Genomic DNA, 26,614 nt, shown 5'->3' on the forward strand with positions numbered 1-26,614 from the left:
ATAGTTGGCGTAGGTTTGTTTGGACATAATCTGCTCCGGATATTTCTGAGAGGTTTTACTTTGGTAAATGTTGTGAGACTTCCCCACCACCACCAAAATAAGAGCATCAGAGTCACTCAACTACAGCCTTCATCTCAGCCTGAGGCCCGGATCCTGGGCCGCGGCGCTTAAACGCCGGCTGTGAAAGGGGGCTTTGTCTGCGGGGGAGCATGTGATCCTACCCCTTACAAAAGCACCCCCCACAGCCGTCAGACCTCCAATGGGCCGGCCCGACACAAAATGTAAATGTGTGTGTGTGTAGAGGTGAGGGTGCAGTTAGTGCTTCAAGCAGATTGACCCCAGTGATGGACGGGTAGGTGGCCATGGCAACAGCAGGCCAGCCCAACGCTACCGTCAGCTGCTCTGAAACAAGCAGGGTGCTGTTTGGGCTTCAGCCAGAGCATCGTTCTAATGCCGTTTTTATGAAACAACGTTGCAGCGCTGTAGCGCCATCAAAGACCCTTAGGTCATTTAGAAGTTGTCAGACCGTGGCGGTGATGTGGCGCAAAAGAGTTACTTTTATAAAGAACTAGGCGATGGCGGCATAAAGGGGATATGGGGCGGTCCCTGCGCTGCCACGGACCTCCATCATCCACAGTCCCTGTACCGTCTCTGGTGATCTGACCCTCCAGCTCTAACAGAGAAGCTCACGGAGCCTTGAGGAGCACCAATTTGCCGCCTCAGCTGATTTTGTTCAAAAAGCAAAACTTACAGGTCGCGTTTACTTTATTTTTCAATAGAGTTGCCAGCCGGAGCTCAGCATTAGTTCTCTACGTCATGGGGAGAACACGCCAACTCCACACATACTAGAGAACACGCCAACTCCACACATACTAGAGAACACGCCAACTCCACACATGCATGAGAACACGCCAACTCCACACATGCATGGGGAGAACACGCCAACTGCACACATACTAGAGAACACGCCAACTCCACACATGCATGAGAACACGCCAACTCCACACATGTGTGAGGAGAACACGCCAACTGCACACATACTAGAGAACACGCCAACTCCACACATGCATGAGAACACGCCAACTCCACACATGTGTGAGAACACGCCAACTCCACACATGTGTGAGGAGAACACGCCAACTGCACACATACTAGAGAACACGCCAACTCCACACATGCATGAGGAGAACACGCCAACTCCACACATGTGTGAGAACACGCCAACTCCACACATACGCGAGAACACGCCAACTCCACACATGCACGAGGAGAACACGCCAACTGCACACATACTAGAGAACACGCCAACTCCACACATGCATGAGAACACGCCAACTCCACACATGTGTGAGGAGAACACGCCAACTGCACACATACTAGAGAACACGCCAACTCCACACATGCATGAGGAGAACACGCCAACTCCACACATGTGTGAGAACACGCCAACTCCACACATGTGTGAGAACACGCCAACTCCACACATACGCGAGAACACGCCACCTCCACACATGCACGAGGAGAACACGCCAACTCCACACATGCACGAGAACACGCCAACTCCACACATGCATGTGGAGAACACGCCAACTCCACACATGCATGGGGAGAACACGCCAAATCCACACATGCATGGGGAGAACACGCCAACTCCACACATGCATGGGGAGAACACGCCAACTCCACACATGCATGGGGAGAACACGCCAACTGCACACATACTAGAGAACACGCCAACTCCACACATGCATGAGGAGAACACGCCAACTCCACACATGTGTGAGAACACGCCAACTCCACACATACGCGAGAACACGCCAACTCCACACATACGCGAGAACACGCCAACTCCACACATGAACGAGGAGAACACGCCAACTCCACACATGCATGTGGAGAACACGCCACCTCCACACAAGCATGAGGAGAACATGCCAACTTTACACATGCAAGAGGAGAACATGCTAACTCCACACATACATGAGAACACGCTAACTCCACACATACATGAGAACACTCTAACTCCACACATGCACGAGGAGCACATGCTAACTCCACACATACATGAGAACACACTAACCCCACATACATGAGAACACGCCAACTCCACACATGCACGAGGAGAACACGCCAACTCCACACATGCACGAGGAGAACACACCAACTCCACACATGCATGTGGAGAACACGCCACCTCCACACAAGCATGAGGAGAACATGCCAACTTTACACATGCAAGAGGAGAACATGCTAACTCCACACATACATGAGAACACGCTAACTCCACACATACATGAGAACACGCTAACTCCACACATACATGAGAACACGCTAACTCCACACATGCACGAGGAGAACATGCTAACTCCACACATGCACGAGGAGAACATGCTAACTCCACACATACATGAGAACACACTAACCCCACATACATGAGAACACGCCAACTCCACACATGCACGAGGAGAACACGCCAACTCCACACATGCACGAGGAGAACACGCCACCTCCACACAAGCATGAGGAGAACATGCCAACTTTACACATGCAAGAGGAGAACATGCTAACTCCAAACATACATGAGAACACACTAACCCCACATACATGAGAACATGCTAACTCCACACATGCACGAGGAGAACACGCTAACTCGCTAACTCCATACATGCACGAGGAGAACACGCTCCATCGTCCAGAAAGCCTGAGATTTTAATCCTGTAACCCTGTCTGTGAGGCATCAGTGCTCCCTGCAGCACCCTTTAAACATTCTACAAGCAGGCTGAAATGAGCATCAGTGAGCCCAGCTCCAGCAGCACCAACGATGATGATGATGATGGTAATTAGTATCCTCACCGTCTCTGCAGGTCTTTCCATCCTCTCGCATCTGGACTCCAGTGGGACAGGCACATCGAAAGAAGGGCCTGGTTGGAGACAGGAGGCAGAGGTGGGAGCATCCTCCGTTGTTCAGGGAGCAGGAGCTGCTCAGAGCTGCCAACAAAAAGTCTGTTAGTCCGAGATTAAAAACCCTGCAGATCCGCTGATCACGCTTAATAATTCTATGTATTCAATCTAATTTTCTTTTTCAACACAAACCCGTTCAGGTCTCCAGAACCCATACAAATAGGGCTCTGCTCTGAACTTACAGACAGGCTGCCTCTTAGGGCTGAAGACATGGATGTCCATGGGTGAGAAGATGTTGGAGTGGACAATGCGTTGCTCATTTCCTGTCTGCTTCTGACACGAATGGATGGAGTGGGTTGTCCAGTCAGTCCAAAACAACGTGTCCTCAAACAGGGTGAGGGCAAACGGGTGAGGAAGCTCCCCTTTGACCACCACCTCCCTGAAAACACGACAGATGTCACAGTCCAGACTGAGGTTAAGACCCCACACCCCGCCCCAACAGAACACCAGGCGGTACCTGGAGGAGCCATCCAGGTTGCAGCGGTGGATAAAGTTGTGTTTGGCGTCGGCCCAGTACAGTTTCTGCTGAGCGTAGTCCAGGGTCAGCCCATTGGGCCAGTTGATCTCCTTATCGATGATGATGGAGCGATTGGTTCCATCCATGCCGGCACGCTCGATCTTTGGAACCTCCCCCCAGTCGGTCCAGTACATGAACCTGAGTATGGCCAAGGGGGAGGAATTGGGTGACAAAAGTGAAGCCAACACAGAAGAGACAAAACTGCACCTCCCCTCCTCATCCACTAGGTGCTGGCACCAAAACAGAAAACCCTCATCGACTCTCTCGTTAAAAAAGACTCACAGTGGAACAAACACGTTCTACGTTTACTAGATCGAGTTTACAGTCATGACAACTCCGAGGGGGTGAATTTTTTCTTAACTCACCCACTTAGATGCAATCAAAACTTGAAATTATGAATAGATCTGATTGACAGACAGCTGTCAGAGCTAGCATTAGCAGCTTGCTACGGGGAAAGGTTCAGCCTGGCGATAAGCTGCAGAGAAAGGAATAAGCTGACGCTGAGGCTCATCTTACATACAGATCACCTTACAGATCCATCATAAACAAGGTCAAAGAACAGACCAAACGCAAAAACACGCCGTGCAGACCAGTTGGCCAAATGTAAATATAAAAAGAAATTAATAGAAGTCGTTCTCTTGCATTTGTCTAAAAACCTTCACCGATTACATGTTTCAGACCAAAACAACTACTGGCGTCCACATCTTTCCTGGTCTGGGCTCGGTAGAATTGGCCCACCCCCGCATGGTCCGGTTCTGTTCACACAGCCTTCTCTGGAACGCAGGTGTCTGAGCACATGGGCCATGAGCAGTGTTGCTTTTGGAGACGGACATGAAGCACACACGTCCTCCTGCCTCACTGTGTGCTGCTCACAGCCGTCTGCCCGTGCACTGCCATGAATGGAGCAGCAGTCAGAGAAGGTGTTCCCCCCACTGCAGTCAGTAGGGTGCAACGCTACGCCAACCCCGCGCCGCATTTTTGTTGTAGGATGAAAACTTTACATCAGTATTCCCAGCGGGGGAAGTTCAGCAGACATGTTTGTTTACATTTTAGCCGCTGTGTGCCTGCACAGTGAGAGAGAGGGGAGGGAGGGGCAACGCGATGTTCAGCGTCTCTACGGGCTCCAGCAGCAGTGACACTTCAGAGACGTGTGTGAGACGTGTGTATTGTAATGTACCAAAGGTTGAATTTCCATCAACATGAACAGAAATTAACACACCATCCGTCTGTCCCCCCAAAACGGAGAGCTCTGCACGCCGTTAGCGTACCAGAGGACACAACATTCTCAGTCAAGGTCTCATGCAGCCCAGACTGCTGCAGCTTTCCTCTGAATAAAGTTCATCTTCCTGCAAGTTCATAAGTGACTTTACAATTTATAGGTTGAAATAATCAAATGTGTTGAATGAAGAAGATGTTTAAAGATATCAGAATACTCATACATGTTATAATAAGATTATTATTAATGTTTAACATTCACTTCACACAGAGTTAACCTCTCTGAGGACCGGACTTCTGAGGTATTTTTGATCATGCCTTCAAACGTGTCAAATTCAGATTTGCCAAACCTATAAATAAGGCAGGCGATAAACCAGAATTGTTTCCGGAATTATTTTAGTTTCTAGCCGACTCCTGATTCAGCCAAATCGGAGGAAAAAGCATTTTGAAACCATCTTCTCTTGTGACGTCAAGTCAAAGCCGCTCTGCAACGCTGCGAGTGATATCAGACAAAACGGCTCTTCTAAGAGCCAGCGAGCAGCCAGCTTCCTGTCGAGACCCGGAGAGATCTCAAGACTAGACGGGTCCTATCAGAGCTAATCTACGGGTTCCGATACCAGAGGTCCACACCATCTGCAGTTTGTCCGGCTTGACCTCCTGACCCCCTGGATCTTAAGGGGATGGCCGCACAAGGACGTGTAGACTCGACACAAACGGCGTTGGATGGTTTTATAAAACACATCCCACAGCCTTAAGAAAGGTTTTGCTAAGACATCTAGCTTCCATTCCATCGTTTCACATATCACAGTAAATCACTTCATATCCACCACATACATTCATGCCTCGTCAGTTGTGTGATCAGTAGTTCAGAAAAATAGAAATAAATTCATTTTTACAAACTAGGGCTGCAACGATTCTCAGTAGAAATAGTCGACAACAAACTTCATTGTCGACGTTGTCGCCAGACGTGTTTTTACCGACCGAGTGAGGCGTCTCACTTCATTACACTCTCTGCCGAGAGTCGCACGTGTGCAGTAGCTTCTCTGCTGAGCGCCAGCTAACAGAAATGGCGGCGTCCAACACCGCAGCTACGCGTACCAAAACTAGCCGGGATTTGGAAAATAAAAAGATGACCTGCATTATTTGTGAAGCAGTCCTCGCGTATGACGGCAGCACCTCGGTGATGCATGAATACTTAACGAGAAAGCACGTCGGACAGTTGAATGAAACAGAGTCTGACTCTCCTCGGTGAGATTTAAATAACACCAAAGCCAACACGTTTTGTGTTGGATGGACATTTTTAAAACTTATTTTTGCTTTTTAAAAAAGATTTAACGTTATGCCCGACTGATGCTTGACAAAAGTATTTTAATTATTTATGCATTTATGTCAGTACTGACTGGGCACTGTGCCTAATTGGTGTTAGATTTACTGTTAGTATGAATCGGCCTATCAGCAGCAAAGTCCAATAAAATATGCATTTTCCATTGAAGTACACATCTTTGTGTTTATTATCATTTTTCACATAATTAAAGCAATCTCATGCTAAACTTAAGACAAATGTAATAATTATCCGATCAGTCGACTAATCGTTTCAATAGTCGTGAGTAGTCCACTATTAGTCGCAGCCTTATTACAAACTAAACTCGACTCTGAATTAATGTGAAGTGTGTTTATGGTCCCTGACAAATCAAAGAAACTATAATATTCTGATTAAACATTTAAAGATCAATCAGGTTGATATTTCATATTAATAGGAAAATATCACACCTTGTTCGTTTGTTATAAATGTAGACAACTCGTAACGCTCCATGGGACACGGCCGAGATGGTACTGATTGTAAACACCCAACGGGCTTCAATTCCACTCTTCAGAAACCTGCGAATGACCTCACAGAGGGCCTGGTCAGTATTTCATTGGTCTAGGGTTGACTTTGGCGTTGACGCATTCGCTGAACATACAAAGTTTTAAAAGAACAGAAATGTCTCGTAAGGAGTCTGAAGAACCGGAAGAAGACTAGAGGCTGATCGGATCGTTGTGATCTGCACCCTTCCGAGGGGAAATCTGGGCTCTTGTAACACTTGGAGATGCCAGGCCTCCCAGTATAATTTCACTGGGACCAGAACAAAAGCAGCTGCAGAGAAAACGTGCAGCCGACTGACCACAAACACACCATGATTTCTGTCACGCAGTTGAGCCCAAAAAAAGTGACCCAGAGGAGCCGAGTCCACAGATCCGGGAATCTTCCATCCTTCCTCATCTGACCAATGTGGCTCCAGCCAGGCAGCAAGAGCAGAGAGACGCCATGCATCAGTACAAGAGCCGCATTATGTTTGGTACCTGGTGCATTAGTCATCCCAGCCCTACCCAGTCCAGGTCCACCTTCCACCACGGAGTTACAGAGCCAGCTTTTCCCAAACCGTCCCAAAGAACAAGGCTCACTGATTCTAGCATTCACACAGACAACTGTTGATTGATGAGCAGAAAGAAAAACCTTCCTGACTTCATCCGAACACACAAGTAGGGCTGCTAGATTATGGCAACAATGATAATCATTATTATTGTGATTGAAAATGAGATCTTGATCATTAACACAATCTTTTAATTAATATTGATTTATTCTACATTATTAACACTAATGAGCGTCTGTCAGTGGTCTCACACTCGTTAATATCCGTTCACCTAACCTAATTTAGCTTAGAGAGAGACGCCCGTCATCCGGTTCTGGAGCTCATGCAGGCGTCTGTGAGCTGGATCCGACCCAAACACCAGTGAGCCAGTCCAGCCGGTATTTTTAAAAGTTGCGCATCCTCTCCTGGTGGTCCAGGTGGTGGTTCTGATCCGGTTCTGATTGTGATCTGAGCTCCAGAAATCTGCATTTAATTTTTTAAACCCCCCCCCCCCCAGGTCTCCGGAGCCCAGCGCGGACCTCACTGACCCGGTACCGACCGATGTGGGCTATAGAAGTAACCGGTGTAGCGGTAAACCTCGGTAAAAATGTTGACAATAATAATAACCGTCTTGTTTTTAAAAACTATATTATCTCGGTGGATTACCGTGGCTGCGGTGTAGGCGCGGTGACCCTTACCAGCCACCGTATCATCTGCTGAAGTTGCCGGCGGCACATGCGCACTTTGTTGTTTACAACCAAAACTTTCTTGAAGCTAAAGCTGAAATAATGGTCAAAGGAGGAGACGGCAGCGCTCAGGACATTTATTATCCCTCAAAGAAGACAAAGTCGGAAGTACGGGCATCTTTTGGATATCTGAAGAATGCCGAGGGACAGCTGATAGAAGACGGCTATCCTGTTTGCAGCACGTGCAGAAAAAGTGTCTGTGAAAGGCAGCAACGCTTCAAATCTCATGACACATCTGCGTGACCATCACCCACAACTCTACAGTCAACGCAAGGCAAGCTAACGTTAGCGTTTTAGCTAAGATGCGTGATCCGAGGATTTGGGTTGAGGGAGAATGCAACGAGTCGCTATATAAAGCAGCCGCAGCGCCGCTACCTGCATATAAACCGTGTCGCGGACACCGCCATGTTGAAATGACGCTATGCATTACGGGGCTCCCAGGGGCCGATAAGAGTTGGTCTCTCTCCGAGAATAATTATGAATTTAACAACGATTACTGCCTGATGACATTTTCCCACATCTGCAAAGCTCACTGGAAGGACACAAACCGAGGACGATACTTTCCTGATATAGGGTTTATTACTCAAGTAAGAGTAAAAAAGTATCTGATTAGAAGGCTACTTGAGTACTGAGTATCATCTGGTCTAATATTTTTAAATGATGACATCAAGCAGACATGAAATAAGAAGTTATGGGCGAATATTGGTATTTTAAAGACTAAAGGGGAAAAATGTGAACAAATAAACAACATAATTACAAAATAACACATTTTAGGCTAAATTTAGACACAAACTGAGGACAATATTTCCTGACATACAGGGTTTATTTAATTGTCTGAAAATGCAAGATGTTTAAAAAAATACCGTGATAATACCGAAAACTGTGATAATTTTGGTCACAATAACCGTGAGGTTACATTTTCACACCGTGACAACCCTATTCTGTTGCTTTATTTTCTAAGCAGGGGGACTCTGCTCCCACCAGCGAGCTACTGGGAGAACTGGGAGGAGATTTGAAATAAACTTCAGTCCTGTTTTCTCCCAGCAGAATCACAGCTCCAGATGTGGAGGGTTATGGCAATGAAGAATAAAAAAGCATAAAAACAACCCGTCTGTATGAAAATCAGCTAACATCCCTAAACTGCTCGCCAGACGTTTTAGGATCTAGGATCATGTCTTGTTCTGCAGATGTTTGAGTCCTGCTGGATCTGAGTGGAAAACACACACACACACACACGCAAAACTCACCCCTGCTGCGGATCCAGGGCGATGGCCCTCGGCTGATCCAGATCCTGCCAGAACAGAACCTTCCTCAAGGACCCGTCCAGCTCAGCCACTTCAATCCGATTGGTTTCAGAGTCTGTCCAGTAAAGTTTACTGCCTAACCAATCACAGGCCAGTCCATCTGGTGATGTCAGACCCGGTACCACAGTCTGGACCAGGCTGGCGCCTGACTGGCTGAAGGAGGTGCGTTTGATGGCCTCCTCGCTCACGTCGCTCCAGTAGATGAGGCCCTGGGAGTAGACGTAATCCACTGCTGCTGCATCTTCCAGACCTCCAACCACCACCGTGGCGTTGGCCTTCTCACGCGCCACATCGGCGATCCGAAGGTCTCGCCGATTCGCGTACAGGAGCAGCGGCTCACCTGGAAACCCAAATAATAACAAACAAGGTTCGTACCAGTGCCTGGCAGGAAGCAGCCTCAGTATTTTACCAAGGAGGAAAGGACAACTTTTCAGAATCACAGAAACATGCATGTTGATCCGAAAGGAACAGCTAGCCTGGGACGGGGCAACATCTCCATGTTTAAAATATCAACATAATGTAAACAAGTCTTAATATGACCCAGTAAATGTACAGCCAGTGAGTTCTTAGTTAGCAGGTATATCACCCGTTAGCTAGCAGCTGTTCCATGCCCGAGTCATCACGTCTTTTCTCGCATGTCACATGTCTTATGGCATAGAGTGTGAGGAAATAATCTTTCTACATAACCCAGTCCTCTCAGACCACTTTCTAATAACCTTTGAGTTTTTTATAACTGAGTTCTCGAGACATGAAAGTAAATTTCACTATAGTCGGTCTCTATCTGACAACGCAGTTGCATCTTTTAAATCAACTGTTCCATCTTTACTGTCCTCAGCATCTCAGAGGAATGTAGCAGAGAGCAATATTTTCAGTTCTAGCCTCTCACAAATTGATGCCTTAGTTCATCATGTGAATTCCTCTTTACGTGTGGCATTAGATGATGTTGCCCCTTTAAAAAAGAAGGTAATTAGGGACAGGAAGTTGGCTCCCTGGTTTAACTCTCATCTACGAGCCTTAAAACAAAATTCTAGGAAATTGGAGAGAACATGGCGCTCTACGCACCATGAGGAGGCCTACCTGTCCTGGAAAAATAGTCTTGTGCTTTATAAAAATAAGCTTCAACAAACTAGAACTACTTAAAATCCTGGTTTAAATCCTACCTGTCTGACAGATTTCATTTTGTAAACGTACATGACAAATCGTCTTCATACTCCAGGGTTACTTGTGGAGTACCACAGGGTTCAGTGCTTGGACCAGTTCTTTTTACTATATATATGCTCCCAATTGGTAAAATCATTAGACAGCATGGGATAAACTTCCACTGTTATGCTGATGATACTCAGTTATATTTATCCATTAACCCTGATGAACCTAATCGGTTGGGTAGATTACAGGCTTGTCTTGAGGACATAAAAAATTGGATGACTCTAAACGTTCTGCTTTTATGTTTATGTGCTTAGCAGACGCTTTCACCCAAAGCGACTTACAATTTTTTTTAACCTATAGGGCGTGTTGTGATCTGTGGGGGAAACCGGAGTACCCGGAGAAAACCCACGCATGCATGGGGAGAACACGCAACTCCACGCAGAAAGGCCGCAGCCGAGTTTCGAACCTGCGACCTTCGTGTTGCGAGGCAACAGTGCTAACCACTGCGCCACCATGCAGTCTTTCAAATCAAGACAAGACTGGATTACTGTAATCCATTACTCTCAGGAAGTCCACAGAATGTAGTTAAAAGTCTTCAGCTTGTCCAAAATGCTGCAGCTAGAGTTCTGATGAGAATTAAAAAGAGAGATCATATCTCTCCTGTCTTAGCTTCCCTACATCTGCTACCTGTTAAATTCAGAATAGATTTTAAGATCCTTCTTCTCACATATAAAGCTCTTAATAATCAAGCTCCATCATACATCAGTAATCTGATTGTTCCATACGTTCCTAACCGAGCACTTCGCTCTCAGACTGCAGGTTTACTGGTGGTTCCCAGAATACCTAAAATTAGGATGGGAGGCAGATCTTTTAGTTATCAGGCTCCTCTCCTGTGGAACCAGCTCCCAGCTTTAGTCCGTGAGGCAGACACCTTGTCTACATTTAAGAATAGGCTTAAAACATTTTTATTTGATAGGGCCTATGGTTAAAATCTGATGTTAGCCTAGATCTGGACAAGTGGGGGAGTAGAGGGAGGTGGAGTGTACAGTCGGTAAAGACGGCTCTCCCTTGCCCTGCCTCCAACATGCCTACATCTAAATAGGATAGATTATCCAGAGTTATCTCTGTAGTTATGCTGCTATAGGCTTAGACTGCTGGAGGATACACTGACCACTTTCCACACTCTACTGCTTTCTTCTACAGTCTGCTCTTTAACTGTATTATTTCCTGCTATTTCAGCTGTTAACTTTATTTTCTCTCCAAGTGTTTTTCTCCCCAGAAGAAGCTACAACGATGTTCTGCTGAGCTGTGGTGGCCTCATGGAGGGGGCCATCGTCTAGCACACTGCTGCTAACCACTTAAACATTCTCCCTCTCCTGATAATAACTTTTTGCTTTCCTTGACGTTGGATGTGCTACTGCTAGTTTACCCATTTAATTATAGATCCACTAGGATAAATACTATAAAGTTTATCTCTCACCTAATAGAATATTTACTAAGACATCACAATTTAACCATAGGGGGTGTGTGTGTGTGTGTGTGTGTGTGTGTGTGTGTGTGTGTGTGTGTGTGTGTGTGTGTGTGTGTGTGTGTGTGTGTGTGTGTGTGTGTGTGTGTGTGTGTGTGTGCTCTGTCTTCTCGATCCCCAGTGAGTCGTGGAGGATGGCTGCTTATACTGAGCCAGGATCCTCTGGAGGTTTCTTCCTGTTAAAAGGGAGTTTTCCTCTCCACTGTTGCTGCATGCTTGCTTAGTATGAGGATTGCTGTAATGACTGACACTAGTCAGGATAGGCGCTATTGCATTGAACATGTACAGTCGATTGTGGGCTAAAAAAACATAATACACATAGCTGAGTTGATATCCTAACCCCCTTCCACACACACAGGAAGAATAAGCCTGAAGCCAGCCAGCTCCAGGTCAACAACAGCATCCTGAACACATCAACATAAATGAAGCAACAGCTGTTCTGTTGAACCAAAACTTTCATCTAGAATTTGATGGTTTTTCTTCTGAATCTTTTTGTTGATCTATCATCCCAGAAGACACCTTTGTAATGAACAGTATGATAAAAATCATAACGCAGGTTCCAGAAAAATAAACTGAATTATAAGATCTGTGGGACAGCCTCATCCAGCCTGCACACCGAATTAAAACAACACCAGAATAGTGCCTGATCCAGCATATGCTCCAAACATCACCTTCCCAACATCTAAGCTCCCAGGTGGGGGTATCCAACATGGGATGGGCTCAGAGCAGACCATCTACAGTAGAGCTGGTTTTAGTCCAACGACCCGTCCCATCGGAAGCTGGGGCTGGTGCTTCTGATGACCAGTGTCTAAAGCTCCACGTCCAGACTCATCCCTGCAGGTTTTCATCAACATGTGAAGGCAGGACTTTGATTTTGTTCTCTTCAGGCGAACATCTCCTGCTTCCCAAAAAGAATCACCACAACAAGGAGTGTTTGATGAGCAGCTGACAGCTCTCCACCACATCCCGGCTCTGCGCCAGACCGCCAACCTGAGACAATCAGCTCCGCCTGACCACCAGCAGGTCAGATGAGAGGTGACCTGGACCAGATCACGCTGTCAGCCTGGTTTCAAAACGTAGATCAGAGCCAAGGAGTTCTCTTATCAACGTTTCCCTTCTAGGATCCTTAAGTGATGATGGAAAACAGTCCGCGGTACAATGAAGGCTCCAGAACCTCAGAGCTGTTTGAATCAGCTGATTCTGGGGCTAAAAACTACATTTTAGTCTCAACTGCAAACATCCTGAAAGCTGTGAATCCTGAACTCACCGACCTGGTCGTGTGATCGTTACGTTTGAATCTTTTCCCAGATCTACATCTTCTACTAAAGTTTAAAAAGTTCAAGTTTCCATCCCAGTTGGTACCCAGAACCGGAGCTGGAAGGAAGAGGGTCAGCCCAGTTCACACAACCAGAGTGGTAAATGGTCTGTATTTGTATAGCGCCTTCTTAGGGTTCTACAACCCCCCAAGGCGCTTCACAACACAATCAGTCATTCACAAATTCACACGCTGGTGGTGATGAGCTACAGTGTAGCCACAGCTGCCCTGGGGAACGCCGACAAAGGCGAGGCAGCCGAACACAGGCCCCACCGGTCCCTCTGAACACCACCAGCAGGCAAGGTGGGTTAATGGTGCGTTCAATGTGTCCTCGGAACTCGGAAATTCAAACTTCTGAGTGGGAAAATTCAAATGAAACGCCCCCCAAAGCCAGACCTACGAGTCGGAAACTCAGAAGAATTTCAGAACTCTGACCATGACATCCAAAATGGCAGCTCTCCGTATCAACAACAGTAACTTTTGGGTTAAATGTGGTTTTTTTTTACAAAACACTCTTATAAGAGCCAGGGCTGAACAATTAACTGCACATGCAATTAAATTGCGTTGTGAGTGTGACAAAAGGAGATTTTCTAATAGCAAAGGCTGTGATTTGACAGGCAGCGAGTGGTTAGCACAACGCTAATATACATGGAAGAACCCATAGGGATGCTAATATCGCAGATTACATTCTTACAAATTACGAATGTTCCTAATTATTACATTTGGAGTCTAATAAAGAGTAAAAACTGCCATCAATCAAATACGTACTGACAGATGTTTTAGTAAAGCTAGAAAACTGTAAGAGTCTCTAACTTCAGAGTTTTGGCTAGCAGCTATGAACGTAACTTAACTACGGAAGTAGTGTTGTCAATACCCAGATATAAATCGATGCTAAAAGTGGTATCTAAATTAGATATTCCATCCCTGTGGTATCGATATTATGGACTATTATACACAGCCTTCTTCACGTACACCGACACGCACGACAGCCAGATGCCGTAAAGCAGCCTCCGCCTCCCGGACAAACAGAAGAAGAAGACGCCGCATGGCTACATCGCAATTTCCCACGCGAGTTGTCTCCGATCCAAGTTTTGTCTGCCAAATAAATAAACAAAAACAAACAGCGAATTTGGGAGGCGCTTCACAGCCCAACTTCATTAGCACACCAAGTCCGACACGTAGTTGTATATTCACGCTTATGTGCTTAAAGGAAACTCCCGTTTATTGCAACCCGGACTTAATTTCTAGCATGCAGTACGTTTGTTTACTCACGCTGACAACTTTGGTGCTACTTGGATTCCCCGGGGTATTTAGATCCATCGGCGAATCGCCATCAGTGTATATATCCATATAACGGGTGCGGACGGGCACCCATGGTGCAGCCTCGAAATAAGACATTATCTGCACCAAAACATCTCAATGTCGAAAGGTTTAGTTAGGAATCATTAACGTGATTCCCCTGTTCGTTTGGAGCGGGTCTGGTCTGGGATTTCTAGGTGTAAACAGACTAGCTGCGGCTAATCTAACCGGCGCTTTTAATGACGTCACTGCCGTGCGCCAGTCTGTTTTCATTAAGATTACCGGTAGATGTACCTTTGTCCTACTGTGGAGAAATTCGTTTTCTCCCTTTATTGACCAACAGAGTTGTTCAAAAGTACAGAACAAAACATATGGCATTACATCTTATGACAAAAATGCACCTTAAACAGAGTTTAAGCAGCAAAACATCACTCTGCAGATAGTGTATATATAGTGAGACAATTCATGATTTAAAGTGTTAACTTTCACCAGTTTTTGTAGGCACGTTTAAAAAAATGCTGAAACTTGAAAGGTTTAAGCACTTAATACACTTAATTCTTAACATTTAATTTTTGCAATATATACTGAGGAATGTTATTTTTTGAATAAACTTGTTCAATAAATTGGTGTTTTTAAATAGTATCGAAATCGAGCATCGAGTTTTTTTTCAAGTATCGAATCGAGTTTGAAATTTTAGTATCGTGACAACCCTGTACGGAAGCTCTGCATGGACAAGACATCAAAAACTCTAAACACAAAAGACTTCAATAATCGGGACACACTTCTGTCCTGCTAATACATTTTCACAGTTGATGCTAATACCTGTACTCCTTCAAGGGACGTGCTCCTGGCTGCAAAGCATCGCAACTTCACGTACAACATTTGTCTTTACTTGTGAGTGTTTATGTAGACAAATAAACTTGTAGATACATACACTTGTTTATTTTCAGTACAAGTTACATACTAAAAGTTTAGTTTGCATGTTGGACACACAGCTTAAAGCTACGTTATTAAGAGGAATCTACAAACAACAGCTACTTGGAAGGTGTGCATCGCCTGCGGTAAACAGAATGCGGTTAATTCGGGTGTGACGCCATTCCCAGTTCTGACTTTCGAAGTAAATTGAACGCACCATAAGTGTCTTGTCCAAGGAAACAACTGCAGCATTCTCTGGTAGGAAGATCAGGATTAAGATCTGCTCTCACTAGACGAGTTCTGATTGATCATCAATCAGAAACCAACATGCAAACACCTTTTAGGTTTCCTCAGGGCCGGTCCAGTCATCGGTTAATGTGGTCTGCATGAACATTCTCCAGAGCTTCTGAAAATTTTACAGTTTATCTTTCACCTTTGGCTGATCTCAACTCTGGTTCAGTCTTTCTACCTGAACACGTTCAAGGACCTTGAATAAAACACTGAACTGGGAATGGGTCAGAGTTGTTTAGGCTCTGTGGTCCCTACAGTCCGTCAGTCACAACCTCTGTGAGGTCAGTATGAGGAAGCTGTAATCCATGGGGGAGGTCATGGTTTGGGGTCTGACTACAGATACAATTAACCAGACTCGGAGTACTCTGACGCACTTTACAGTACAGAACACATTGAAGCCTGGTTTCGAACCGGCAATCTACCGGTTACAGGGCCAACTCGTAGCCCCCCCCCCCCCCCCCCCCCCCAGGATGACAATGATCCCAAATACTTTGAGTACAAAGTAAAATAGAAATCTGAACTAAAACACACAGAAAACGTCAGAGTTTTCAGGAGCGAGCACACACACACACACACACACACACACACACACACACACACACACACACACACACACACACACACACACACACTTTCCTAAAGCGTAAACAACGGGAAGCGGACCAGCGGTGTGTAGTTGTGGTTAAGGCAGGTGTTTTACGTTTAGCTGCCGTCTGTATACATCAGAACACATACTACTACTTCTACTAATACCAATAATAATAATAATAACGATGATAAGAATAATCAGCGAGTTCAGAGCTGCGCCTGAATGAATGTAACATGATCGTTAGCCAACACAGGTTGGCTAGCTCTGACCTGTTAGCTCCGACAGCTAGCTAGCGCGTCCGCAGATCCCGTTGTTGCTCTTCCCGACGGAGCCACTTCCAGTCACAACACAACGTTAAACTACCAACGAAAGCCTGAACCTGTCGTTAAATCACCCAGTAAGCCTGAAACCAAGCCCCTAAACGGCGGCAGCAGTCCTCCGCTCGGTCTCTGTGGACAGAATTCCCACAAATCCTGTGATGTGAGCGGCTCCTAGCAGGAAGCTAACGTTAGCTTTACTCGGCCCGAAACCCCAAACATCCACCGAGGAACGCGCGGTACGTGAACCCGTCCCCATACCGCAAACCCTGGGTAGAGAGCATTCTGTCTCCCATCCACAAAGCGCCAAGCCCGGGTCAGAGAGCAGCCATAGGCCGGGAGGAACACACTCACCTCGGATTAGACAACAGAAAGTACACAACAACAGGCTCCGCAGCGCGACTCCCATCTTTCCCCGTTTCTCAGCGCCGTTTTCCCATCGCTGCGGCCGCTTCCTCCGAACAAAAACAAGCGCTTCTTCGGGACAATTCGCAGCAAGGTTCGGTTCCGATGTGGCTCAAACTATTTCGACTTCCATCCCGGAAAGCTTCTCGCTGCTGGATCCACTCTCCGAGTATCTCACATTGTCCTGCAGGAGATCCGTCGTCTCCTTCCGCTGCCAAGAAGCTGGCTGCTCCTGCTGCTCCTCCTCCTGGGCTCCGCTTTCTATTGTTGTTCAGCCGCACACTGACTGCGCAGAACCGTAACCAACTACCGCAAACCACCGAGAGTCCGCAAAACCGCAGCGTGAGAAGATCCTAGTGGAACTACTTTATCACAAAAATGGGCCCAAAACACAGAAGTTGGATTTTCTGTTAAAACATTCCATTTCCAGTTCTGGACCCCACAGGAAGACGATGAGGAATCTGAGCCCTCATCAGCTGGTTCAAACTTCAGCATCGACCCTGTTAATTATTTACAGGGGCGTAGCACCAAATTCTGGGCCCTGGATACAAGCCATCTAGGTGGGCCCCCATGCTCACTTGTTTAAATCTCTTTGTGCACATTTTTTTTGTCAGGCTATAAGACAAAATAATAAATATGATCTTAGTTTAACCTTTATTAAGCAAATACAACTACAGTGCTATCTGGAGAGAATAAAGGCCCTGCTGCTGCATCTAATGTGGTTCATGATGCTAATGCTGATGTATGTTGTCACAATAATGAAAGGTTATACATATGTAATGAAATAAACCAGTTTTTCTGTGTGAATGTAATGCACTCTAAATGTTATAATCCCTGCATTATCTACGAATTATCTACTTTTTAAGATCAAATATAAAGAATTTAAATATGATTCAACTGGAGAGGCAAAGTGGTACAATTAAAAAAATAGATAAAGCCCAAAATATTCTGCTTAAATAATTATTAAAATATAAAATTTGTGGATTGTGTGAATAAAAATATTAAATTTATTTATAAAAAATCATATATAATTATTTCAAGATTTAAGTCATTGTTTCATCTTCTGTTCATCAATAATTTTCTTCTGTCAGCCTCACCCATCAAAGTCAGTGGGTGGAGCTAATTCTGACAACAAACATGGCTGCTCCTTTTATGAACGGTTCCTTACAGGTTGATGAGATATTTTAAACCTAACAGATACAACAGAAGTTGCTGACCCAGAATCTGGTAAAGGGAATCTAATGAGGAATCTCCACTGTTTGATCAAGATCAACATCACTTCAAGCTAACAGAAACCAGATAAAACAAGGCAGACATCAGAAAAATTCCAGGAAGGGCCAAGCAAAACCAGCAGGATCCTGGCTGAAAATGGTGAAAGACTCTGACCAGGCCAGCCAAGGCGTGAGCCACAGACTAAGGAAGGTTTTAGATGGTGAGAAGTTTGGGATCAACAACACCACACAGCAGGACTTTGTTTTTGAGGTGGAGAAACAATCCAGGACCATCTGCCAAATTGCACGAATCAAAAACTTCTCAAAAATATTGAAAATGTTAATTATAACATCTACTCCAAATTTTTCTGAAACCAATAAGAAGATATTAACAAAAAGAGCACAAAAACATACTTGAACTGCAAGCAGTTATCAACGGGTTCCAAGGAAACATTATGTCTGATTGGCTTAATGAACTGACCTGAATTGGAATGTTTATTTCGTGACGTGCCTTGAGACGACTCTTGTCGTGATTTGGTGCTTTATAAATAAACTTGAATTGAATTGAATCCCCCACGCAGTCCCGCTCTGGCCATTCCTGACGGTCCCGCCGTTCCCACACGTTCTTCTGCCGGCATCCTGTCAGCTCACTTCAACCAGCTCAATGAAATGAACACTCAGCAAAACGTTTTGACCCTTTTGCACCGCTTGTATGTAAATCTTACATTAAGTGGACGGGCATGGCTCACATCTCAATCCTCATTACAATCCAGTTCCATCATTTAATCTGAAACATTGTGGAGATTTGGTCAGTTGTTGTTTGCTGGCTGCACAAAGAGTTTAGAGCTGCATCAGTAGCAAGATTTTTATTATTTCTGTGATTTCTTTATCACGTTTAGTTATCCACAGATCATATATTCCAAGTCTCAAATCGATTCAGCAAAAAATGATGCAGTAGTCACAAAAACCAAGTTTTGTGTTATTTGCAATAGAGCAAAAAATCTAGCTATTTGAAAATGTGTGCAACCTTGATCAAGTGATGCAAAATCTTCCAACGTTAAAAAAATTGTTAAGATTTTTGGGTTTGGGGGGGGGGGGGGGGGGTAATGTTAGGCCTATGGATTGACAGTTATCAGCCAAAATGCATTTTCTTTTGCAACAGCACCCTCTATATTTTGTTGTGTGTAAATATCATTCCTATTTTTTTCTTTCCTTTAAATGCTTTTTTTCAGTAAAAATTATGCCTTTCACTTTATGACTTACTAAACCAATGATTTAGAAAATCCATACAAGATCATAAAAATACCAAAATATTCACAGATGGGAATGTGAAATGTGGAATGCCCTATAGGTTATAAATTGTAAGTCACTTTGGATAAAAACGTCTGCCAAATAAACATAAACATATAAACATAATTTGGTTTTGTTTTTATATCTGTACATCCAAAGTGTTTGTCAAGAGAAATTGGTAAATGTCATTTTAATGATCGACCTCAAATTAAAATATTCACAAAAAAAATTCCTACTCCATTATAAAATTCACAAAAAAATCTCAGATCATCACAGGTACAAGTCAAATGTTACATCACCTTTATATTTACTCCAGACTTAAAGACCTTTGTAAAAAAAACTTCATTATTGTTTCAACAATAATAAAAATGAAATTAATTTTTAAAGTTCATACAAAAATGTAGACTTTGCTACAAAAATCTCAAAATGTAATAACTTTTATCATGTCTGAGATCTGCCCATATTTTTTAAAGATACAAAATTAAAAACTTTTTCTAAATAAAATTTTTGTATATTCTGCACTAGTTTGAAATGAGTCATAACAATAAACATAAGGGGGCACTCGAATCTTGACAACCTTTTAAGGGACTCATAGACAATATGCAAGTAGATTTTAATCAAGTGTAACTTGAAGGAATTCAAGCTACAACTGCTAGCCTTCAGAAGAAAACGTTGTAATTTCAATTCAGTTTATTTATAAAGCGCCAAATCACGATAAGAGTCGTCTGAAGGACCTTCACACAGTAACCATTCCAATACAGGTCAGGTCATTCAGCCAATCAGTAAAAAGTTTCTTATGTAAGGAACCCAGCAGGTTGCATCGAGTCACTGACTAGTGTCAGCACACTGGTTCACGGAGCAGCGTTTTTTCTTCTGCACTCTCAGATTTATGCAATTAGCATATCCTGAGCAATTTAGCCTTCAAGGTCAAATTTGTGATTTTTTTCTAATTGTGAAAGTTTAAAAGTGCGTATACCACGCCCACTCTAACCAATATTTACCAACCATATAACACAGTCTCAGGGCTGTATCTTGAAGACACCCAGCAAGTTTCATGCGGATCCATTCAACGATTTTGACGGTATAGACTTTTCCAGTTAATAGCGCCCCCCATAGTTGGATTAAGCAAAAAATTTAAACATAAACTTGAGTTGACATTAGGCACCATTGGTATGAAAAGCTTTGAAAAACCTCCAAAGGTTTTGAAATAACATTAAAAATATTAAATAAAAATGATTTTGAATGTTCATTATTTGTAAACTACAAATAAGTTTCAAACTCCAAATAGAATATTTAGTAATTTAGTATATTTGGGGGGCGGGGGGGGGGACAACACTGTCATGTGCCGGGGTGAGTACTCCTCTTATTTTTCCATCTTTGAGTTGTGTGTTTCAGGAGAGGGAGGCTCCAGCTGCAGCAGGTCTGGCTACAAAAGGAGGATGGAGAACACTCCTCGACGCCGGATGATTACTACAGCTTGGTAGTCTCCTGCCCTCTTGCGACTCTTGGATTTTGTGCTCTAGTGTTTCTAGGATTTTTTGTGAACCTTTGGATCTTTTCCCTGTGCTTACCCGTTACCAGGATTTGGAACGTTTTTGGACTTCTTTGACTTCTCTGGATTACGTCTCTGGTTTTCTGCGACTCCTCAGGATTACTCACCTGTGCCCCCATAGGATTTTCGGACGCAGCTCTCACCGTTCTCCATTCCTTCGAGCCGGCCCGCTCTCCTGCTCTCCTCTCGCTCCCTCTCCTGAACACCTCACGTGGATTTGCCCCGGCACCCAACCTACCCTTCCTCATTCCTATGCTCTCCCCTCCTCGGACGCTGCGCTCCCATTCTCGATCTCCACTGGGCTTTTCCGGTGCACCTTCAGTTCCCGTTTTATAATAAAAAATTTTTTTTACCATAAGATCTGTGAGTGTGTGATTCTGCATGTCTTGGGTTAAACGCATTCCCCAAACCATGTCAGGAGTGCAGAGACCGCGTGGGTTCATATGGTAAAAGCAGTTCTGAAAGATAAGAAGGCCCAAGACCATTAAGACGCTTAAAAACCGTTAAATTTTTTTTTAATCGATCCTAAAACACACTGGGAGCCAATGTAGTGAATCAAAAACTGGAGTGATGTGCTCCCGCCTCCTGGTCTTCATCAGGACACGTGCTGCTGAGTTTTGTAGAAGTTGCAAACCCGACATCCTCTTTAGGAAGAGCAGAAAGCAGGGCATTGCAGTAGTCTATCCTACTGGTGATAAAAGCGTGCATCAGCGTCTCCGTACTGGCCCGAGAGAGAATGGGGCGGACTCTGGTGATGTTCTTTAGATGATAAAAACCTATTTTGGTGATATTTTTAATATGATGGATAAAAGTCAGCTCAGAGTCAAAGATGACACCCAGGTTCTTCACTTTTGATTGTAATTTTGGTAAAAGTTTCTCTCTCTGGGCCTCAGGACCGATGACTAAAACTTCAGTTTTGTCCTGGTTGAGCTGCCATCCAGGACTTTATGTCAAAAATGCAATTAAAAAGCGTGTCCACTGGCTGTGCGTCATCAGGAGACACAGACATGTACAGCTGTGTATCATCAGCGTAACTGTGGAAATTCATCCCATATCACCCATGACACTGCCAAGAGGGAGCATTTAAAGGTGAAAAAGCACTGGGCCTAAAATTTAACCCTGGGGCACACCACATGTAATCCCATGAACCCTAGAGGAACAGGTATCCAAACTCACCGTAAAAGTCCTGTCTGTGATGTAGGACGTGAACCATTGGTGGACAGCACCAGAGAGGCCGATCCGTTTCAAACGAGTTAAAAGAACAGTGTGGTCTACTGTATCAAAGGCAGCACTTGGATCCAGTAGAACCAACACAGTTTGTCATAATTTACTCTAAAATCATTTAAAATCTTCACAAGGGCCGTCTCGGTGCTGTGGTTCACCCTAAAGCCAGACTGAAATATTTCAAAGACATTGTGGGTGTTGATAAAATCATTAAGTTGAATTAAAACAAGCTTTTCTAAAATTTTGCTTAAGAATGGTAAGTTAGATACCGGTCGATAATTGTTTAAATCATTAAAATCTAAGTTGCTCTTCTTCAGCAGGGGTCTGACCACCGCCCGTTTAAAAGCAGCAGGAAAGACCCCCGTCTGAAGGGAACAGTTCATCATAGTTAAAATCTCGTCTCTAAAAGAATCAGAACATTGTTTAAAAAACCTTGTGGGAATCGGGTCCAGGACACATGTGGTGGCTCTCACTGAGGAGAAAACTTTATCAAGACCTAGAGGACAAATGCCAAAATGTTTGTCAGTGTTGAGGTCACACAGAAATAAATATGATCTATAATTTTCCCGACAAAATAATTTATTTTCATAAATAAAAGGGTGTTCCAAACTTTGTCCAATTCCAAAAATGAACACATAATTATTCTACCGGCAGATAAAGAAAGAACTTCAAAATATTTACAAAACATAATTTTTCTATTATTTTTCAGAAATCCGTAAAAGTGATTACTATTGTGATATAATGTAAACAATACGTCTTCTATTTTTTTATATACACAAACAACTGAGGCTTCGCCATGGGTAACCCGATGTAGCCACCCTTTGAGATGTTTTCATGGAGGACTCAGGCCTAGTCCACACGTAGCCGGGTTTTTTTTTTAAACGAATATCCGCCCCTCCAAAAACTTGCATCCACACCACCTTGTTTTAAAAAAAAACTCTGTCCACACAGAAATAGAAAAACATAAAGCTTCAAAAGGAGCCAACGTAACCTCCTTCAGCCATCTGCAAAGGGTACAAAACGCAGCTGCTAGGTTCCCAACGGGTACAAATAGAAGGAATCACATCCCCGTGCTGGCAGAGGTGCATTGGCTCCCTGTCGTCTATAGGGTCCAGTCTAGTTATTTTTCACTTACAGAGCCCTTAATAACCAAGCACCACTCTACTACCTGAACAGCTAAAGCAGTATGCCCCAACAAGATCCCTACATTCTGCGGACCAGCACTGGCTTTTGGCCGTTAATCTCTCGGTGTCTTTTGTGTCATCTTGACTGTGGTAAATTCAACCCACTAGTACACCACATAGTAGAGGTTGCTTTTTATGTCTTTCACTTGTATGTTTTTTCTGACTGCTTATTTAATTGGGGTTTAACTTTTATTGTTACGTGTTTTAACCGTGTGATCTGTTCTTTAACTAGTTACCCTCCTTGTTCAGTACTTTGGTAGGCTGCCATGTCATTTATGTGCTTCAAAAATGAATCTGATTTTGACAAAATTCACATTTTTTTTTATTTTTACAACAAAACATCAAATCCCAAACTTATGTAAAAGCATCACATCACAAAACAAGACCAAACTATTAGCATTCATGTCAGTAATCAGAGTAAAAATCAAGTGTTCAGTGCAGCTTGATATTTAGGCTGCTGCTGCCCCCTGGTGGTCAGAGGAAGCAGTGCAGGCTGCACCACTCATCTCGTACAAATGTGCTCACCGTAAGAAAATAGTGCTCAGCCAGTGCTCTCTTAGCTATGAAAATCAATCATATATGTAAGAAGAAGCAGATCATATAATCAAAAACACACAAGTACAATAGTGCATCGATTTAAACAGGATTGCATCCATCGCTAACACAGAGAGTTGTGGAGCAAATATAAAACCACAGTGAAAGCGTGAAAGTGACATCCAAACCAACTTTGTGAGTTCAGGGGAGCCTTCAGGCTGAAGACATGCAGGTGTGTGCAGGTGAGCCACTCTCAAACAAGTTCTCCACATCAGCTCACTTCAGAGGCTTCCTGAGAGTCAGATTATTGCTGTCTGTTGGGAGTTCTGTCACCAGCTGAAGTTTCGTCCACCATCACCAAGTAAAACCTGAGACACCTGCAGGTCACGGACAGTTTCACCTTCGCAGGTCCACGTGTCAGAAGATAGTGGCAGAGGGACAAGTGGCAGATATTTAGAGTGAAACCAAAGTTCCACACAGGAAAGTTCTGGATTTACTCAGATGATGTTTGTCTGAATGTGAATCCTGTTTGCTGATCTCAAATATTTTAAGATGGAGTGGAGCATTCTTATTGCCATATTGCTTCAAATACTCTCCACATATGGACAGCAACCAATAAATTAAATGTTTTGTTTAAAAATGAACAATTAATGGCCTCGGAAATGTGAACGTTCCGGTTCTAACGATTGAATCCTGATTCATCATTCAAACTGTCCTCCAACCGCCCTTCTGCTCATTCCCATCTGTGTGCATGAATCTCACGTTCTCTGTTGGGAGCAGCTGAACAGGAAGTGAAGCCAGAGCCGGGCCGGCTAGTGTCATGGACAGAAATCCGCTTACGCATTAGCGTTGGTACGGTTGGAGGAGGATAGCGTCAGTTCGGTCTCGAATGGGCGGTGTAGTACTCACATAAAAATCCCAAAAACTTCTCATGAATGCGGAAATCTCGAGCCCACGGGCGGGGTTTAAGATCAATCAACCAATCTTTATTCATAAAGCGCCTTCTACTGCCTTTGCAGGAGCCCAAGTCACTGAACATAACACACTAAAAACACCGAGAGCAATAAAAAGGAGATGAAAACAACATACAGTCATAAAAGCAACATACAAAATGTAAAAGGAGCATAAAACCAAGTCCCGTACATCCAAACGATAAAAAACCATCACCGCAGGTCTTCAAGAGTTGTTTGAAGACTGAGTGACCGTTTCATATCGAGTGGACGCTCATTCCAGAAGGAGCCAAGACCGAGAAAGCTCAACCACCTCTAGACCTGTACCTAGTCTGTGGGATAGTCAGCAGCTCCAGGTCAGCCCAGCGTAAGTTCGAGATGGGGTATGTCTTAAGACGTGAGGGAAAGTCCGTCGTGTCCTCCTTAATGAGGAAAACAAACAAAGTGAGAGTTATGTTGCTTTTAGGGACTCTGAACCACATTATTTTAATAATTTGCTGTGTCCGCCCTCCTCATAAAACTCTGTCTCCGCTGCTGGGACACACACACACACACACACACACACACACACACACACACACACACACACACACAGTGTTCTCCTCCCTAAGCAGCTGTCTGCCAGCTCGCTGGGATGAGATCCGATGAGCTGAGGACATGCGGAACACCCCCCCCCCCCCCCCCCCCCCGCTGGCTGACTCTACTCATCAATCGGAGGCGGTAGGTGTAATTTCAGCCGGCCAATCAGTCCAAAGTGTCACCTTGGTCCCAGTCGGACCGCTGGTGAGGAGGTCTAAAAAAATAAAAAACGCATATCTGACCAATGTGGGAAACCGAATTCCGGTCCCGTGCCGACAGTACCAATGCTAATGTGTCAGTGGCTAATGCTCTTCTCTGTTTGATCGTTTCATTTAAGATGTTCCACGTGTTCAGTTTCGAGTCTGGTTCTGTTCGTATTGGAAACATTTAAGTGACGGAGTTGTTGTCTGTGAACAGCCGGTCTTCTGACGGCTGGTAGAGCCGTGTTTAACACGCATGATTCCTGGGTCCGTGTTCACAGCAGAGAGGAAAGAGCAGTCTGAGGAGGAACAAAAGAGGACCAAGGATCGACCCCTGCGGGACCCCCCAGCGGAGCCCCTCCCAAGAAGAAAAAAACATCACCTACTTTAACATAGAATGTCCTGTTGTGGAGACACGAGCTAAACCAATCCAGAGCTGACCCTCTGATCCCAACCCATCGTTCCAAGCAATCAAGCAGAATCGCGTGGTCAACTGTGTCGAAGGCTGCTGTCAGGTCTAACAACAGAAGCAGCACAGATGTTCCCTGATCTAGTGATAGATAGATGTCATTTAGGACCCTCAGTAGAGCTGACTCTGTGCTATGGCCAGACCTGAACCCTGATTGGAAAACCTCAAACAGATCAGAGTCAGCTAAATGTGAGACCAGCTGCTGATAAACGACTTTCTCAAGCAGTTTTGATGTAAAAGGTAGACATAGGCCTGTAATTTTCTATCACAGAGACATCAGCACCAGGTTTCTTCAGGGTCGGCCGAACAACTGCTGCTTTCAAAGCTGCTGGGACAACACCTGTGCTGAGGCTGAGGCTGTCGGCAGCACCGAGCTGCTTGACTTTGAAGTGAGGAGTAAACCAAGAAAGCTAAAATCGGTCTCATTCTTCACCATAATTCACACTATTAGCTAGCACGCTAAACCGTTATATGTTACATACG

General features: G+C 44.4%; 1 protein-coding gene across 1 annotated transcript in view; it reads right to left on the reverse strand.

Moving 5' to 3' along the window:
- The window catches only part of lrp6 (low density lipoprotein receptor-related protein 6), a 43,510-nt gene extending 26,346 nt beyond the window's left edge, over positions 1-17,164 (reverse strand). Inside the window, exons 1-5 of the mRNA XM_015962897.3 lie at positions 16,888-17,164; positions 9,077-9,473; positions 3,419-3,616; positions 3,144-3,340; positions 2,854-2,988 (exon numbers count right to left, since the gene is read on the reverse strand). Of these exons, the coding sequence (XP_015818383.1) occupies positions 2,854-2,988; positions 3,144-3,340; positions 3,419-3,616; positions 9,077-9,473; positions 16,888-16,942 (982 nt within the window). The 5' untranslated portion in view covers positions 16,943-17,164. The remainder of the gene's footprint in view (positions 1-2,853; positions 2,989-3,143; positions 3,341-3,418; positions 3,617-9,076; positions 9,474-16,887) is intronic.
- Positions 17,165-26,614: the final 9,450 nt, after the last annotated feature.

The sequence above is a fragment of the Nothobranchius furzeri genome, chromosome 1 (genome assembly GCF_043380555.1).
Source record: "Nothobranchius furzeri strain GRZ-AD chromosome 1, NfurGRZ-RIMD1, whole genome shotgun sequence".
Classification (NCBI taxonomy): Eukaryota; Metazoa; Chordata; class Actinopteri; order Cyprinodontiformes; family Nothobranchiidae; genus Nothobranchius; species Nothobranchius furzeri.